This window comes from Bos taurus, chromosome 10 (assembly GCF_002263795.3).
Source record: "Bos taurus isolate L1 Dominette 01449 registration number 42190680 breed Hereford chromosome 10, ARS-UCD2.0, whole genome shotgun sequence".
Lineage (NCBI taxonomy): Eukaryota > Metazoa > Chordata > Mammalia > Artiodactyla > Bovidae > Bos > Bos taurus.
In genome coordinates, this window is record NC_037337.1 from 51,338,293 (window position 1) to 51,357,375 (window position 19,083).

The window sequence follows — 19,083 nt, forward strand, 5'->3', positions numbered from 1 at the left end:
ACACCACAGTGAAATCCTTGCCTAACTCCTTAAAAAATTACTATAATAAGCCTTGGAATTGAGTACCCAGATTTGTTCCCTTTGAAAAACTGTTTTGCTATTCAAGGTCCTTTACATTTCCATATACATTTGAGAATCAGTGTTCCAATTTGTATCCAAAAAGCATGGGATTTTAGTTGAAACTGGGTTGAATCTATGGATTAATTTGCTGTAAAGGACCTTATTATGATAAGGTTACAATAATCAAGACAATGTGGCAGTCTTTTAAGGATAGACACATAGCTCAATGGAACACCCAGAGAGTTCAGTAATAGTTCAAAACATGTATGTTCAGTGGGTTTTCCACAATGTGCCAAGGTCATTCAATGCTGTCATTCATGTAATAAAATGAATGTTGACTATTATTTCACAACATATACAAAAATTAACTTAAAAGGGATCAGAAGCTTAAGAATTAAAACTATAGTACCTTCAAAAGAAAACATCAGTTAAAAATCTTTACATCCTTGGGTAGGCAACTATTTTTAGACACAATGCAAAAAGCATTAATCGTGAAAGGAATGATAGACTGGTCCTCACAGCTTAAAAGTCCTGTTCTTTGAAAAAAAAAAATAGTACAAGATAGCGAATAAGAGAAAATATTTGAAAGTCATATATCTGAAAGAGGACTTATATGCATACTGCTTGGATGTCTCAGAAATTGCTAATGGGACTATAAAATCGTATAGCCACACTATAAAAGTGTGGCTGTTTACTAAAAATTGAAACATACATACTGTATAACTTTTTCTTCTCTACTTTTGGAAGTTCTTTTTAAATTAGAGATATTAACTGTTTGTTTTTGACACAGCATTCACATGCTCACGCCTTTGTCTGAGAGAAATGACTTGAGCCCACATGCAAATTTTTACAGAAGTGTAAAATGCAGCTAATTTGTGATAGTGAAAGGCCAAAATTAACCAAAGTCTTTTTTTCAATAAGTGAGTTAGTAACAAACTTTGGTACCTCCTAAAAATTATTAGTACATGTAACATCTTGGATCTCAAGGGACTTATGCTGAGTGAAAAAAAAAAAAAAGACCATTTCAGTGATTCCACTTCTGTACATTCTTCAAATAAATTATAAAAAGGAAGAATAGGTAAGTGGTTGCCAAGGATTAGGGTTGGTGGGGGTGGGGGAGAGGAGGAGCTGCGCTACTAAAGTAGGAGCACAAGGGAGACGTCTGTGGTGATGGAACACTTCTGTATCTTGATGGTAGCAGTGGTTGCATGAACTTGTGTATGACAAAATGCCATAGATTATACACATGCATCATAGCAATATACATTTCCTGATTCTGATACTGTGTTGTAGTTGCGTACGAGGAAACCATTTGGAGAAACTGGATGAAGGGTATGTGGGAACCCTGTACAAATTCTGACTCTCTCAATAGTATCTTCTGATGAGCAAAATTCTTAATTTTAGTGTAGTCAAATATATCAATCTTTTCTTTTGTAGCTAGTCTTTTTGTGTCATTATAATTTTTTTCTTAATCCAAGGTCATAATAATATTCTTCTAATAGTATCTTTGAGGAGAGACAGATCTGAGCACTAACCCTCAGATCAAGCCTGCCTGTTTTGAGTTGGGATATCAGTCTTCTGCATGTGAACTTGGATTTATACCTCTGGCTCCACTGGTTCTCAGGCTTTCATTTATGTCATTGGCTTTCCTGGGTGTAAAGTCAGGATGTCTTCTTGATCTATAGATTTAGGAAGTTCAACAAAGACCAAGTAGGATATATTTCTAAAAAACACATATGAAGACATATGTCCAGATTGCTGATACCAGATCTTGAGATTTCTCAGCCTCCATAATCGTAGAAGCCAAGTGTGCGTACACACACACACACACTGGATAATAGTTCTGTTTCTCTGGAAAACCCTGACATACATCCAAATTTAAGAGTGATTACATTAACTATTACTGTATTAAATATTTCAGGTAAAATAAATGGTTCTCAGCCTAGATTAAATAAACAAAGCCAACTGTATGTTAGTTAGAAAAGCACATTTAAGAAACACACAATAAAGGCTGAAGGTAAAACTTTGTAAACACTAGCCAAGAGACAGCTAGTACCGTATCAAAGGGGGAAAAATCCATTAAAGAAAAAAGGCTCACTTAACAATGACTGAGATTTAACAACTGTACTTTTGTATGCACCAAAACCAAAGCTTTAAAATATATAAAGTAACCTTTGACAGCTCTACAAAGAAAATCAACAAATCCACATTCTTGGGAAAATCTTAACCCACCTCTCACAGTAATTAATATAACAGGCAGACAGAAAATCAGTAAGGACATAGAAGATTTGAACTATGTATTTGTTTGTAACAAATACAAACATTTGTTTTTGTTTGAACTATTTGTATTTTGCAAGGGACTAGATCTGATAGGAGAAGGCAATGGCACCCCACTCCAGTACTTTTGCCTAGAAAATCCCATGGACGGAGAAGCCTGGTAGGCTGCAGTCCATGGGGTCGCTAGATTCGGACACGACTGAGCAACTTCACTTTCACTTTTCACTTTCATGCACTGGAGAAGGAAATGGCAACCCACTCCAGTGTTCTTGCCTGGAGAATCCCAGGCACGGGGAAGCCTGGTGGGCTACCACCTATGGGGTCCCACAGAGTCGGACACGACTGAAACGATTTAGCAGCAGCAGCAGCAGATCTGATAGAGTGCCTGATGAACCATGGACCGAGGTTCGTGACATTGTACCGGAGACAGAGATCAAGACCATCCTCATGGAAAAAAAACGCAAAAAAAGCAAAATGGCTGTCTGAGGAGGGCTTACAAATAGCTGTGAAAAGAAGAGAAGGGAAAAGCAAAGGAGAAAAGGAAAGATATAAGCATCTGAATGCAGAGTTCCAAAGAATAGCAAGAAGAGATAAGAAAGCCTTCCTCGGCGATCAATGCAAAGAAATAGAGGAAAACAATACAATGGGAAAGACTAGAGATCTCTTCAAGATAATTAGAGATACAAGGGAACATTTCATGCAAAGATGGGCTCAATAAAGGACAGAAATGGTATGGATCTAACAGAAGCAGAAGATATTAAGAAGAGGTGGCAAGAATACACAGAAGAACTGTACAAAAAAGATCTTCATGACCCAGACAGTCACGATGGTGTGATCACTCACCTAGAGCCAGACATTCTGGAATGTGAAGTCAAGTGGGCCTTAGAAAGCATCACTACGAACAAAGCTAGTGGAGGTGATGGAATTCCAGTTGAGCTATTTCCAATCTTGAAAGATGATGCTGTGAAAGTGCTGCACTCAATATGTCAGCAAATTTGGAAAACTCAGCAGTGGCCACAGGACTGGAAAAGGTCAGTTTTCATTCCAATCCCAAAGAAAGGCAATGCCAAAGAATGCTCAAACTACCGCACAATTGCACTCATCTCACACGCTAGTCAAGTAATGCTCAAAATTCTCCAAGCCAGGCTTCAGCAATATGTGAACCGTGAACTTCCTGATGTTCAAGCTGGTTTTAGAAAAGGCAGAGGAACCAGAGATCAAATTGCCAACAGCTCTGGATGATTGAAAAAGCAAGAGAATTCCAGAAAAACATCTATTTCTGCTTTATTGACTATGCCAAAGCTTTTGACTGTGTGGATCACAATAAACTGTGGAAAATTCTGAAAGAGATGGAAATACCAGACTACCTGACCTGCCTCTTGAGAAATCTGTATGCAGGTCAGGAAGCAAGTTAGAACTGGACATGGAACAACAGACTGGTTCCAAATAGGAAAAGGAGTACGTCAAGGCTGTATATCATCACCCTGCTTATTTTACTTATATGCAGAGTACATCATGAGAAACGTTGGGCTGGAAGAAGCACAAGCTGGAATCAAGATTGCCAGAGAAATATCAATCACCTCAGATATGCAGATGACACCACCCTTATGGCAGAAAGTGAAGAGGAACTCAAAAGCCTCTTGATGAAAGTGAAAGTGGAGAGTGAAAAAGTTGGCTTCAAGCTCAACATTCATAAAACGAAGATCATGGCATCTGGTCCCATCACTTCATGTGAAATAGATGGGGAAACAGTGGAAACAGTGTCAGACTTTATTTTGGGGGGCTCCAAAATCACTGCAGATGGTGACTGCAGCCATGAAATTAAAAGACGCTTACTCCTTGGAAGGAAAGTTATGACCAACCTAGATAGCATGTTCCAAAAGCAGAGACATTACTTTGCCAACAAAGGTTCGTCTAGTCAAGGCTATGGTTTTTCCTGTGGTCATGTATGGATGTGAGAGTTGGACTGTGAAGAAGGCTGAGCGCCGAAGGAATTGATGCTTTTGAAGTGTGGTGTTGGAGAAGACTCTTGAGAGTCCCTTGGACTGCAAGGTGATTCAACCAGTCCATCCTAAAGGAGATCAGTCCTGGGTTTTCATTGGAAGGACTGATGCTAAAGCTGAAACTCCAATACTTTGGCCACCTCAAGCGAAGAGTTGACTCATTGGAAAAGACCCTGATACTGGGAGGGATTGGGGCAGGAGGAGAAGGGGACGACAGAGGATGAGATGGCTGGATGGCATCACCGACTCGATGGACGTGAGTCTGAGTGAACTCTGGGAGTTGGTGATGGACAGGGAGGCCTGGAGGCTGCGATTCATGGGGTCGCAAAGAGTCGGACATGATTAAGCAACTGAACTGAACTGAAACTATGTATTTGTATGGAACAAGCATTTTTGTTATTTTCAGAGGGGACACTTATCTGAGTTACCTCCTCTGTCATTACCTGAAGAGCTCCATTAGGAGAAGGATACAATGATACAACTATTGCCAACAGTAAATATGGAGGTCAAGCAAGGATATGTCATGATATAAAAGGTTTTAAGGCCTACGTGAGGACTTCCCTGGTAGCTCAGCTTGTGAAGAATCTGCCTTCAATGCAGTAGACCCAGGTTCAATCCCTGGGTTGGGAGATGCCCTGGAGAAGGAAATGGCAACCCACTCCAGTATTCTTGGCCTGGGAAATCCCAAGAGGAGCCTGGTAGGAGACTGTCCATGGGGTCGAGAAGACTTGGGCATGACTTAGCAACTAAACTACCACCACAAAGGCATACTTGAAAGTAGGAGTAAGGAACAATTGACTTTGGACAGGAAGATGGTAAACAGAGAGTAAGATGGCTCAAAAATAAAAAAGATTGAATAGTATAAATTGAGGCTTAGCATTAAGAGGAAGGGAAAAAAAGTCTTTTCAGGGAATGCAAATAAACTTGGATGGAAAACAAGATGTTATAGAAAAAATTGCAATAGGTTTGGAATCATCCTAGATTTTCTATTTACTAACTCTTTGTTTTAGACTACTTATTGACATTTTTCTTTAAATTAAAAAAATTTTTTTGACTGTGCAGTACGTGGGATCTTAATTCCCTGACCAGGATCAAACCCAGGCCCACTGCATTGGAAGCTGGAGTTTTAACCACTGGACCAACAGAGAAGTCCCTTATTAACATTTTTGAACCTCAGGTTTCTCTTTCATAATATAAGGATCATTCTATCATCCCTACAAGGGTTAACTTTTCCTACTATAGGCTCTCAGAACACTGTATGTTTCTTTTTCATCCCCCTAGCTACATTTGCAATTTTAGATGTGTTTTAATGATTATGTCTTTAAAAAGACATAATCAATAAAAGATTATGCCTTAAAAGTCTGAGTGCCAACGAATTTATGCTTTTGAATTGTGGTACTGGAGAATTGTGGTACTTCTTGGACAGCAAGGAGATCAAACCAGTCAATCCTAAAGGAAATCAACCCTGAATATTTATTGGAAGGAGTGATGTTGAAGCTGAAGCTTCAAGACTGTGGCCACCTGATGTGAAGACTGGATTCATTGAAAAGGACCCTGATGCTGGGAAAGATTGAGGGAAGGAGGAGAAGGGGGCAACAGAGGATGAGATAGTTAGATAGTATCACCAAATCAATGGGATATGAATCTGAGCAAACTCCTGGAGATAGTGAAGGACAGGGAAGCCTGGTGTGCTGCATGCAGTCCATGGCGTCACAAAGAGTTGGACATGACTTTACGATTGAATATCAACAACATGGGTTTCCCCCAACTGAATTTTAATTACTTCAAACTTACAAAAAAATATAAACAGTATACAGTGAACAAGCTTATGCCCTGCATCTAGATTTCCTAATTGTTAATTTTGCCTTATTTTGTCACATTCATCTCCACAGTTATTATAACTCATTTGTATGTTCTCTTTTTCTCTCTCACACTGCACTCCCACCAACCTTTTCCATTTGAAAATAAATTGCAGACAGAACTACACTTCACTTCTAAGAACTTTAGCAAGTATCTCCTAAGAACTTGGACATTCTAAAAAATAACCATGATATAACACTCCAGATATTTAACATTGATACCATAACACAATCTAACACAAAACCAAATTTCCCAGTTGTCCATTTAGCAGCTTTTTCAGTCTTTGATCCAGGATCCAAACAACAGTGATAGATAAAATTTAGTTACCATATTTCTTTAGCCATCTTTATTCAAGAAGTGCCCTACTATTTTTGCTTTCACGATACAGTCAGAAACTCCATAGCCATGGATTCAACTGATGCTGGATCAAAAATATTCCCCCCCAAATTCCAGAAATTTCCAAAAAAGCAAAACTTGAATTTTACATGTACTGATAACTCTTTATGTAGCATTCACATTGTAGTTAAAATTATGTATACATCATTTGCATTGTAGAAGATATTATAAGTAATCTAAAGATGATGTAAGAGATGCAGGAGGATGTGCACAGGTTATATGCAAACGTGTGTGTGTTGAGTCCGACTCTTTGCGGCCCCATGGACTGTAGCCTGCCAGGCTCCTCTTTCCATGGGATTTCCCAGGCAAGAACACGGGGTGGATAGCCATTCCCTGCTTGCGGGGATCTTCCCCACCCAGGAATCGAACTGACGTCTCCTGCGGCTCCTCCTGCATTGGCAGGCAGATTCTTTACCACTGAGTCACCTAGAAAGTGCAAATAGGCAAATACAGTTCAAATGGTAAAGAATCCGCTTCAAATGCAGGCGACACGGGTTCAGTTCCTGGGTTGGGAAGATCCTGCGGTGAAGGGATAGGCTACCCACTCTAGTATGCTTGGGCTTCCCTGGTGGCTCAGACAGTAAAGAATCTGCTTGCAATCTGGGAGAGACCTGGATTTGATCCCTGGGTTGGGAAGATCCTCTGGAGAAGTGAATGGCAACCCACTCCAATATTCTTGCCTGGAGAATCCCCATGGACAGAAGACCCTGGCAGGCTACAATCCATGGGGTAGCAAAGAGTCAGACATGACTAAGCCCAACATGATACCATTTTATATAAAGGATTTGAGCATCTGCAGATTTGAGTATCTGAGGAGTTCCTGGAGCCAGTCCCCCACTGATACCAACAGACAACTGCACTGCTTTAAGAATCCAGAACAGTTATTTTGTGCAGTGTTCTACTGCTAGATTTGTCTGTTTTCTCATGACGAAGTTAAACATTCTTGACAGTTTGGCAGGTGATGTGTCCTCCAGTGATTCAGATCAGAAAGTACAGGTCTCCATTTTAAGATAACTCCACTGTCAGATTTTTCAAAAGACAAAAACTCATTTATTCAACAGATAACATGATCTTTGGGTTAATATAGCCTAGAGAGTGTATTAAAAACCAGAGACAGCACTTTGCAGACAAAATTCTGTCTAGTCAAAGCTATGGTTTTTCCAGTAGTCATGTATGAATGTGGGAGTTAGACTATAAAGAAAGCTGAGCACCAAAGAATTGATGCTTTTGAACCATGGAGCTGGAGAAGACTCTTAAGAGTCCCTTGGACTGCAAGGAGATCAAACCAGTCAATCCTAAAGGAAATCAACCCGGAATAGTCATTGGAAGGATGGATGCTGAAGCTGAAGCTCCAATACTTTGGCCACCTGATGCCAAGAGCAGACTTACTGGAAAAGACCTTGATGCTGGGAAAGACTGAGGACATGAGAAGAGGGTGACAGAGAATGAGATGGTTGGACGGCATCATCAACTCACATGAGCTTGAGCAAACTCCAGGAGACAGTGAAGGACCAGCGAAGCCTGGGTGTGCTATAGTGCATAGGGTCCCAGAGTACAACACAACTGAGCGACTGAACCACAAATATAATCCCCCTTTACAAGTGTCCACAGAAGGTGAAAGCAATGTGGTCAGTGGAAAAGACACTGGCATGAGAACTGAGGTTTAGAGCCAATTCCGTCAGTAATTAATTGTGGGTTCTTAGGTTAAACTCCAAAAAACTTCATCTATTAAAAAGAGAGAGAGAGGATTGAGCCAAAAGATTCCTAAAGATCCTTTGAATTCTAATATTCTATGACTGTGGGTCAACTTGTAATAGAGACCGAGGTGGATTTTTGAATCAGGAGACCGGATTTCAGCATTAGTTCATCCACATACCAGCTATGTGAAAATGTACAAACCATTTAATCTTTCTAAGCCTTACAGAGATTTTCCTGACAGGGTTCAGAAGGATTAAGGGGTTATTGCAAATCATATAAACCATAAATACTTACCTGACGGGTATTATTGTATAATGTCCAGTTTTTCTTTTTGCTCTAATTTGCTAATGAGAAAAGACAATCTAAAGCGACCCAGACTTCAATTTGAATTTTTAAAACCAGGAAATGCCAAGAATTAAGCGCCATATTCTGTTTATGGAGTTTATAGAATAGTTTTAATCCATAAATGCTTTTGATTTGATGATTAATCATATTGGCTAAAGTTACTTGTACAGCGTAGTCCCTCATAAGATGGTCATTGTTCCTGGAAGCCCAAATTATGACGGGAGAAAACAGTGAACAAGGTATACGAGAATGGTAACAAGTACTTACAAACCAAATTTCTTTTTCAGTAATCAATTTTGTGTTGAGTCGTCAGGACCTCTGGAGATGACAACTAAGGCTAGTGCAGATGGGAAGGTGTCCTGTTTTGTGTTTTCAGTGAGATGGGCAGCCCTAGAATAAACTAAACCTCCTTGGGGAAAAAAGGCATGTTTTCCCATGAGACGTCTAGTGGGACTTGTCACACAGGTCAGCCCTATATATTCTTTATATTAACCACCCTAGAGTTTCTTTCCTGCCTTTGAACGGAACTCTGGGAACCTAGTTCTTTTGCGCACGTTTTCGTGGCAAATGTGGCGCAAAATCGGCCACATTTCCCGATTATTCAGCAGAACCGGTAAAGTATTCCCCTGGAAAAGGTTTAGGGCAAGCACACGCCCCTTGGTTCGGGTTGAGTAACGCGCGAACTATCTATGACAAGAGTGCCTGGCGCACTGCTATTGCTCAAGACTCGAGACGTTGCCAGAAAATGTGTAACGAAGCGGCGGAGGAACGGCGGCACGGCAGACGTTGGTGCGGTTGAACGCGCCCGATCTCCCAGTCCTAGTAAGGGGTCGCACCGCCCAGGTGGCCGCGATCCGCTTCCCGGCGCGCGCTGAGCTCCTTCCCTTATCCACCCCGTTAGTGCGCACGCGCGCCTGTCATCCGGGTGCTGGTGGCGGCTGCAGGTTGCGCCGGGGTGGCGAACAGGGGGCGGGGCCTGCGGCTCATTGTGCGCAGCGCTGCGCGGCGCCGGCGGCCGGCGAGGCCTGAGTCGAAGTTGGAGCCGCTGCCGCCGCCCTGCAGTTCACTCGCTGCCTTGGCAGCGCGCCGCTCTTCTAAAATGGCTGCCGCTACCGGTGCTGTGGCACCCTCGGCTGCCTCAGGTCAGGCAGAAGGTAAAAAGATCACCGATCTGCGGGTCATCGATCTCAAGTCCGAGCTGAAACGGCGGAACCTGGATATCACCGGAGTCAAGACCGTGCTCGTTTCCCGACTCAAGCAGGTGAGGCCCGGCGAGGTCCGGGAAGGCGAGCTTAGGCCGCGCCTCAGAGCCCCCACTACCGCCGCAGCCCCTGGCCGCTCAGCCTCCGGGGCCCACGGTGCGGTGCGGTGGGGAGGTCCCGGGCGTCGCCCGCGCGCGCGCGGGGAGAGTGAGGACCCTCCCGCAGCACCCCCGCCCCCGCGCGCCGGGCCGGGCCTGCCAGGGGCCCGCGAGCCGCCCGGGACTGGCCGCCGTAGCCGAGCGCGCCTCTGCCTCCCCCGGGACGTCCCCGCCAGGCTGCCGAGGGCTGTGGCCGGTCGGCGCGGCCTCCCAAGGGCGATCGTGGAGACCCGGGAGGCACTCGGTCCCCAGTCTTCAGCGATGGTGAGCGCGTGCATTTCTTGGCCTCGTAGGGACTGGTTACTTTGGTGACTTCTGCAAAGTTACCGTTTAATTGTGCCCAACCGTTTTCTCCCCATACTAGCGGGGAATTGGTAGTGGGATTTGATGGGTGGGTAAGAGAAAGGTTTGTCCGCTGGGTTTTCAGTTTTTGCATTAGCACAGTAATTTGCTTTTTCTTCCCTGATTATCTTTTTGGTTTGAGTGAGCGTTGGAATTACATTAGAGGAGAACTAAGTTTGCATTATAGACATTAGGGAAGCTCCTTTTCTTTACTTTCGTAGCTAGCAACTTTTCTGCAATTGAGAATATTTAGAGTTTTGTTCAGTATGATAATATGTGATAGTTAATTTTCTCGACTAGGTAAAGTGTAAAGCTCCATGTGATTTTTCTACCTAATGATATTTCCTCCTGAAAGTTTCTCTCACTTGTGTAGTTTAATTGCTCCTTTGTGAAGTTGGTTTATGAAATGACTGGCAATTCTAATGTCTTGAGGCTTGAGGTTTGCTAATTTTTTTTCATTTCGTTTTTATAAAATAAGTTTAGATAGACTGTGTAGCATATTAACTTCTCTTTCTAATGTAGGCTATTGAAGAGGAAGGAGGCGATCCAGATAATATTGAATTAACTGTTTCAACTGATACTCCAAACAAGAAACCAACCAAAGGCAAAGGTTGTTACGAGTTATAAACATATTTTAAAATATATTTTGGTTATATAACTTGCCTCTGCTCTTATGCTACTTGCCCTGTTTATATAGTGCTACTCTTTGCTATTTCCCTCTGGCACTCTGCCTTGTTGGGTCAAGGAAGAAAAGTACTGTTGCCAGGCTTTGGGTGACTAGTAGCCCTTAAGATTTGGCTGAAGTTGTCCTGAAAGTGAGACCAGTTCTTTATTGCTTCCGAATAAATTACAAAGTCAAGTTTCATAATATTTCTTCCTTCATAGTGTGAAGACCTGAAGAATAAAATATGGTTTAAAACATGTCTACCTTGCCCCACAATTGGCAGAGTATTGATGGAATTCCTACCAAATCTTTCACCTTGGCTCCTTGCTGTTTTCTCTAGTATATTAAAATTTTATAACCTTTGTATTTACTATTTTGTCTTGGTGAACTTAATTTGCATTTAGGCCATTATACATTCTAATTTTCAGTAAAACTCAAAAAGACCTCACCAATCATACTAACAATGTAGGGGAAAAAGAATCCAAAAATCCATGACTAATTAGCTTTAAAAAAAAGTTTTAACTTACAGGGATATATTAAAGATTTCAATTTTCTAACTTTTAAACTAGGCCAGAATATATTTCTGGGATATGGTGATTTAGTGAATAGGTAAAGGTGGTTTAAGTTAACATTTTAACAATGTAAGTGGGGCTTAGATATGTTTAAAAGGTTCTAGTTGGTGAAATCCTTATTTGAATAACTATGGATTTCTTGCTTTGTCCCATAAGGACAGTGTTAGAGGGTGGGCATTGTGTGGGTATCTGAATCCTGGTACCTGCCTACAATTTCCTTGCAGCTGCAGCATTTTAAACCTAACACTCTTTACTGCTTGAAGTGATCGATTTGCTACTCTCTGCTGTAGACCAGATTGATTGCAGCTACAGTAAAATGGTTGAATGGAATAACTTTGAAAAGAAGGGAATAGTCAAGTTTGAGCTTAAGCAATCTGTATGAGTATCAGGACCAGGGACATCTTGATGGTATCTCTCTATGTGAGTTTTCTTACCTTTGCAAGAGTCTCCTGTTTGTGCCAAAGGAAATTAAAAAGGGCTAAGAAGCATTTCCAGGATAGGAAGGGAATGACTGGTGGAAATGGAGTTTACAGGAGTTACCTTGAAGATATGTGGCTTTCACTTAATTCTTGCCCAGTATATAACTTTGAGAGATACATTTCCCTGTGGTTAGAGAAGCATGTTGAGAAGCTTCTGCTGACAAACCCAGAGGCAATTTCAAAATGAGGAAGCATAAAAAAATTCAGGAATAAGTACATCAGGAATTAACCCTGTTTCTTACAGTGATTTCTTATAATGATTTTGATTCATGTTATTTATTTAGCACATTGTGGTTGTTTGATAGATGTTGTATGTTCACTGTGGTCCCAAGTTATTCAAGCTGATTAATGACTTAGCATGTAAAGTAAATCTCATGTATTTATTTTCACCTACTTTTAATTTCTGTGTGTATCCCTTTCTTTTTCAGTCATTAGGAACTTCATCTTACCGTTAGAAATAAATTCAGCAATAAACTATTTTAAGAAGTTTTTCAGTATACATATGTACATAGGTATATATGTGTATGTGTATAAAATAAGTATGTTAATTTTTCCCTCTTGTATAGATTATAAGGATACTTGAAATTTAATTTTTCCATAATCCTGATGTTAAGGTATCTTATGGTATTTAGTTAGGAGTTGCAATATTAAGTATTTGTCTGCAGCAGACTACAACTGAGTACTACATCAGACTCATTCTGGGACATGTGTGATAAATAGTTCTTGTCTCCTTGAGTTCCATTTATCATTGTTCTCAAAATCCTATGAATTACAAAGAATATAATGTAAACCCCAAACTAAGAACCTGGTTTGAATTAATTTACAGTTAAGATGCTTATAAATAAGATTATTTTAAATTTTAAGTTTAGAAATAACTTTTAGGCATCAAATTTGAATAGGGAAACTTTAAATATATCAGTAATTAACAGATTTTTAAAATGAAATATTATTCTAAAATAAGGTTCTTTTTGCGACATCTTATTTCACTTAGTACTTGTCTTGAAAATAATTTTATCTTGATCATACTACTTTTCTTTCAGTGGGTCTACTTTTTTATAAAAGTGGAAAATTTACTAGACCATCTATGTCTCTTAATTCTAAAATTTAATAATTATATGTAACCAGGAGCCAGAAGAAAAAATCTTTCTGTTGAGCTAAAATAGATATATAAGAAAGGCACAGGAAAGCTCACAGTTCCTGAGTTAATATAGATTTCTTCAGCTGAGCATACTAAAATAAAATAGGAAAAGAATAAAGAAAGGGTTTACTTAGAGGCAGTCATGTAGAGAAGAGCAAGATAAAACATTTAATAGCTTGTTAGACAAAATAAATAATTTTTATGATGATGTGGCTTAATGTAGCAAGTAAAAGTTAAATGGTGTTGAATGATAAGGCGAGAGAAGCTTGATGGGTCGTAACATTTCTTAGGTGAAATATTAAGCTTGTTCTCTTACAAGTGCAGAGCCCTGTTTCTTAAGAAAATTTTTTGTGTTAAAATGATTGTGTTTTGACAGATTAAAGGAAAAGGAATCTGCATTCTTAAGTATCTTGTGGGATATTTTTAAAATACTGTTATAAGCACAAACTCACAAATTTGTAACAAATGTTGATAATGTTATAGTGAGTCCAAATATTTATGACTAACATATTTGTAAAAATCTATCTGCTTGTAGTTGGTATGGTGAAATTTGTAGCTTAATTGGTTCTCACTTCTGAACCTTTTCTCATTCTCTTTGCTATGTAGAAGAAAGCTTCACCGGTGAGATTTATGGTTATTATTTGGGTGTGTGTTAGAAAGCGGTTAAACAGGTAGAACTAACTCCTCATTAGCCTCTTTTAGAGATTATAGATGTAAACTTTCTTTTGGTTCACTTGTAAATAGCATATCATTCTTTTGCATTTTCAACCTTTAGAGTCACCTAAACTTTGGCAAAAGTTACTTAAAGTAGTTAATCAGTGCAGTATTCAGAAGTATATATAGTCAGTATTTAACTGAATTGAAACTCACAATACTTTAAGTTTTTAAAAATCTGATTTGTTCCCACTATAGAGTATATTTTTGGATTACAGGTTTATCCAGACATAATGCTTGATTATGTGTGTAAAGTGCCATACTCAGTATACACAATCAGTATAATTAATTGCATATTTTCTCTGTTAAGCTTTCTAAAATATGTATGCCAAATAAGAATATAGTAATCAACCACATAAAATGAATTTAATATAGTATCAAAGTAAACTGTAACTTTTTTTAACTGTAGTATGTTTGGATGTTAAGGAAATTTTAATCAGAACTGTGGCATTGAGAAGCATTCTGAGGCCAAAAGTATCAAATCTTTTTTGGGTACCTACTGGGCTAGAAGCTCTGTGAGGGTAAGGACAGTCTTTTATTTACATTAGTTTCTGTAATGCCTAGCAGGTTGCTTTGCACATAAGAGGTGCTCAGAAAATATTTGTTGAATGAATACCAAGAGTCATATGATGACTTTCTTAACAACTGCTTTGAAAAATATTTCTTTTGGTGCTTACTTTTAACTGCATATTTCTTTGTAGGAAGCACTGGATCAGAGATTAATAGTCTTTACTATCTTCTATATGATTTTTCTTTTTAAGGTGCCTTTCTCAAAAACACTAGTGGCTTCTCCTTAAACACTGATATGTGAAATACACTTACTTTTAGAACACACGAATCATGGGCACCTGCCTTTTCTCCCTTACCAAGTTGTTGCTGTGTTGGAAAGCCTCATAACTTTTGCTAGAATATTGTCTGACCTCAAAAGTTGTATATGTCATTTTCATTTCACAAAATCAGGCAGTTTTACCTCTGTTCTTAAAACCAGCATTCGATTTATGCAGTTGTATATGGTGGATTATGTTTATTATCCAAGTACTTTTTTTACTTTTATTTTATCGTGTCAAATATGGTGTGTATCAACAATCTTGGTGGAGAGATAGGTAAAATTTTCTAGTACTTTAAGAAAATGTCTTTCTCCCATGTCATTCACCTTCCAGGCATTTTGAATCAAGGGCAGAAGATTCTGACTTTCTCTTTCATGAACTCATGTAAAGTGAAGTGTGAATTGTCTAGGAATTAGAGGAAAAAGCAATCATTATTACCAGTTGGTGGCATCAGAAATGACTTTAATGAAGAGGTTGAATAATGGCTTAGGGTTTACGGCTGAAATCTACTGATTTATTTAAGATCTCACATATGACAGTAAAAGGGCCTCAGTGTGGTGCAATTCTAGGAGTTAACCGTTCACACCATAAACTCCACAGTCCCAGTTAGCCTCTAGTTCTGGTATCCTGGAATAGTTTGTATTATGGCTTTACAGAATTGTTTTCCAGATCATAAAAGTGAAATATTTTCATTTTTAAAACTAGATAATCCAGAAAAGTACAAAAAAGTGAAAATTGCCCATAATTCCACCACTCTGACTTTATCAGAAGTTACATTTTATTTATCTAAGCTGTATATGTACATGTGCATGTACTTGTAAGAGGTTTATGTTTAAGGATTTTTGTTTGTTTGTTTGTTTTTTACCTTTTTGAGAACTAATACAAGTTTATACCTACTCTAGGTGTTTTGTGGAAGGTAGGCAGAATTTAAGTTTTCTCTAGTCTGGAGAATCTGAAAATAGTAACCTTCCTCATATTCTTACTCCAACTTCTTCGGTTACACTCAATCTGACCTACATTAGAGTCATTTAAGTTTAAAAAAATACAGATACAAGGCTCCTGCCCCCCAGAGAGTTGGTTTTGTTTACTCTTTGGGGGGCCCAGGAATCAGTATTTTCTAAAAGTTCCCCAGGTGATTCTCAAGCAGCTAAAGAACCACTGGGTGCTCTAGCCTCATTGAAACTTAGCATCATTTTCATTCATCCCTTTCTGCCTGTTGGTTAGTTCTCTATACCTTACACAATTAGTCTCAATTTGCATATATATGTGATTAATTCTCTATACAGTTTTCAGAAAACTTCCATATTGCTTTACTTGATTTGCACAAAAATGCTGAGAGTTAAGCAGTACTACTTTCTTTTAATTGATAGGATACAAAAGTAATCCACTAAGAACTCAGTTACATTTTTGCTGCCTTTGAAAATCTTGTGCAAATGTTCACAGGTATGTGTGGATGTTCAGTTTGGTTGTCTTTAGATGATAAAGTTAAGAGATTTTTAAAATATGTATTTGGTATTTTTCAGATTTATTTTATTATGTGAATATGAATTACCTTTATGGTAGACTTTTTAAAAATAATAAAATGACCTATGGGATGACTGCTATGTTTAACACAATGTGCAAATCAGAAATCTGATTTCTTTAATACAAGAGAGGCTAAAACACATATGCAAACAGTTAACACAAGACAATAGTACATGATTATTTTAAGATTTTGTGCAGTTGGGGAGAGGTTGTTGCTGGAAACGTTAACATTGTTCTATTTGGCCTGGTCTCAGTCTTATTCCCTCTTCTCTAACAGAAATTTGTGACTGACCCTTTTCTGCGTTTCATAACTTCCGTTAATATTTAGTGGAAAAGTTACTCAGCCACAAAGTTTTTTGGCAAATTACTTTAAACTCTACTTACTAAGTAGATTTTTTGTTTTGTTTTTGTGTTTGGAGGTATTTCTGAACTTGAAGAGGAAAATTACCAACCCTTTTAAGAACATAAGGAGAAAACCAAATTTTCATCTTGAAATCTGTATTCTTAATTCTGAAACACAAGTATTCTGAAAAGTTTGGCAAAAATGAAGCTATTTATAATGTTATTTCCGTGATAAATTGAGAGACTGTTCCAGAAGCCATTGGGAGGTTTAAATTAATAATTGGTATATATACTATTGTACTCTTTTAAAATCTGACAGTTCTAAAACATGTCTGGCCCCAGTGGTTTCATTAAGGGTTTGTGGACCTATACAAACTTACAATGCATAAATAAGGAGGTGTTTTAGCATCTTCTTCCTTTGGTGTATTTTTACTTTTGACTCTATAATCGTGCAAAGAACATTGCAGTGTATTTTATGTAATTTCAAGATAGCTGTATGTTACTACTATGATAGTTTGAGATATGATAAGTGATTTTGCTTCCATTTTTTATTTTGCTACTCAGACTATCTTTATGCTCAATTTCTTTTTTAGTTTTGTTCCTCAAAGCATTAATTAGGCTTTTTTTACATTGCACTTTGAGTTAGCTTCCTCATCCTGGTGGTGCTGCTTTCCTCTGGACCAGTTCATATTGCTTTGGTTCATGCCAGATTCCTTGAAGGACAAAAGATTCATTTATTAGTTTGTTATAGGACATTTCATAGCACAGGCTTACATGGGAGATGAGGTATAAATGGTTACTGACTGTACAAAAATGTGTCTAAGCTGGTGGTGCTTGTTGAATTAAGTGGGATTTGACTTTTGAGTTATTTCTTACCTGTGACATCATAAAAGTTAGGAATCTATAGATGTACTTTGTAGTATCATTCAACTCCAAGTTTACAGTCCTTACTGACAATATGGGGTTGTACATGATGCTGATTTGATTGGCATGTCACAGTGAGGCTGAATAAAAGCCTGAACTTTGTTTACTGCTAGCGTTCAGCTTAGAAACTACACCGTCATCTTTCGAGATCTATATAATGCTCATTATGTAGCACTGTACTAGGTTCTAGGCTGGATGATGAACATCATAGCTGTCTGAGAGGTGAATTATCTTTGTTCGGGGGAAGGATGATACTTTTTATAAAGGAAGAGATTACAATATAGTTGCTAATTGAACATGTGTAAATAAATGCAGTTACAGATTATGAGAGCAGTCAAAAATTAGTTTGTAGAATGTCAGTTTAAGGTTATTATTAGTTTCATTAATGTATGTTTGAAAAATCTTGTCCTTTTAGTTTCTATGTTTATAAGCTGATGACACATTGTGTCCAGTGCTTTCATGTGATACAATTGTTAAAAACAATAAAGGATAGCAATTTGGACCTTTCTCTGTATCTCTGTCTCTTGCTGCCTGTTTGTCATGGGACAAGTTACATAATCTCTGTGACTCTCTCATTTTAAAATTTTACAGATGTGGCTTGTGGAGCCTCTGTTCATGCTAAAAGAGATGACATTTTTAACTGCTGGCACATTGTAGCTAAGCTTTTGTCGTTTTTGAGGAGCGGAGTAGACCTGGGTTTAAACTGAAGCACTGCCCTTACTAGCTTTGTAATCTGATTAACTTTTCAGTGTTTTGTAGAAGGGGGCTAGTTAAGAGGATAAAGTACATGCATTGATATATCTGAAGCGTGTATCCTAGTGCCTGCACTGTGGAAGCTGCTTGAGCAGCAGTAGTGACTGCATCTGTTGTTTTTGTTGATGTAGTGTAATTTGGTTTTCCTTTAAGTAAATTAAGGAAACTGAAACTCGCCATGGAGTGTGCATAGTATATGTAGCTTGTCATTATGCTGAGGGCTTCCATTTCAAAGATGGTATCTATAAATTGAGTTAACCACTTCTTACTAAAATAATGTCTTTTAAGTAGGTCATAGTAAGATGAAGTGGAAAGAATTTTAGTCCTGGAAATGAAGAAGCCTTGGCTTCTCAGTCTGACAGTGCCATTTACTAGCCTTGGGCAGGCTGTGTAATCTTGGTTCATTTTCTCTTTTGTAAAGTTGTGATTACTTGCCCTATGTACTGTGGGATGCTAGAAAAAAATCACCTGAACTTTTTTAAAGTGCTTTGCAAATTATAAAATACAAATGCATTTTATATTTATAAAGAGTAAATAGTATTTGCAAATGATCTGAAGGAATATCACTCAAAAGCTCTGCTCTATAGGTTATTTGGTGATGTGGGTGTTGGGGGTGGGTGGTGGAATCCTGTAGCTTTAAAAAGCTTATTTCTTCTCAGAGCTTTAAGGTTTTATATTGTGGTGGTGGTTGTTCAGTCACTCATTCGCTTCCGACTCTTTGCAACCCCATGGGCTGCAGCATGTCAGGCTTCCCTGTCCATCTCCTGGAACGTGCTCAAACTCATGTGCATTGAGTCGGTGATGC

At 38.7% G+C, this 19,083-nt stretch overlaps 1 protein-coding gene across 2 annotated transcripts in view; it reads left to right on the forward strand.

The window, feature by feature from the left end:
* The first annotated feature begins 9,652 nt into the window (after nucleotides 1-9,652).
* The window catches only part of SLTM (SAFB like transcription modulator), a 43,910-nt gene continuing 34,479 nt past the window's right edge, over nucleotides 9,653-19,083 (forward strand). For both annotated transcript variants that reach the window (XM_024998008.2, XM_024998010.2), the window contains exons 1-2: nucleotides 9,653-9,900; nucleotides 10,864-10,951. In XM_024998008.2, coding sequence (XP_024853776.1) covers nucleotides 9,739-9,900; nucleotides 10,864-10,951 — 250 coding nt within the window. In that variant the 5' untranslated portion in view covers nucleotides 9,653-9,738. The remainder of the gene's footprint in view (nucleotides 9,901-10,863; nucleotides 10,952-19,083) is intronic.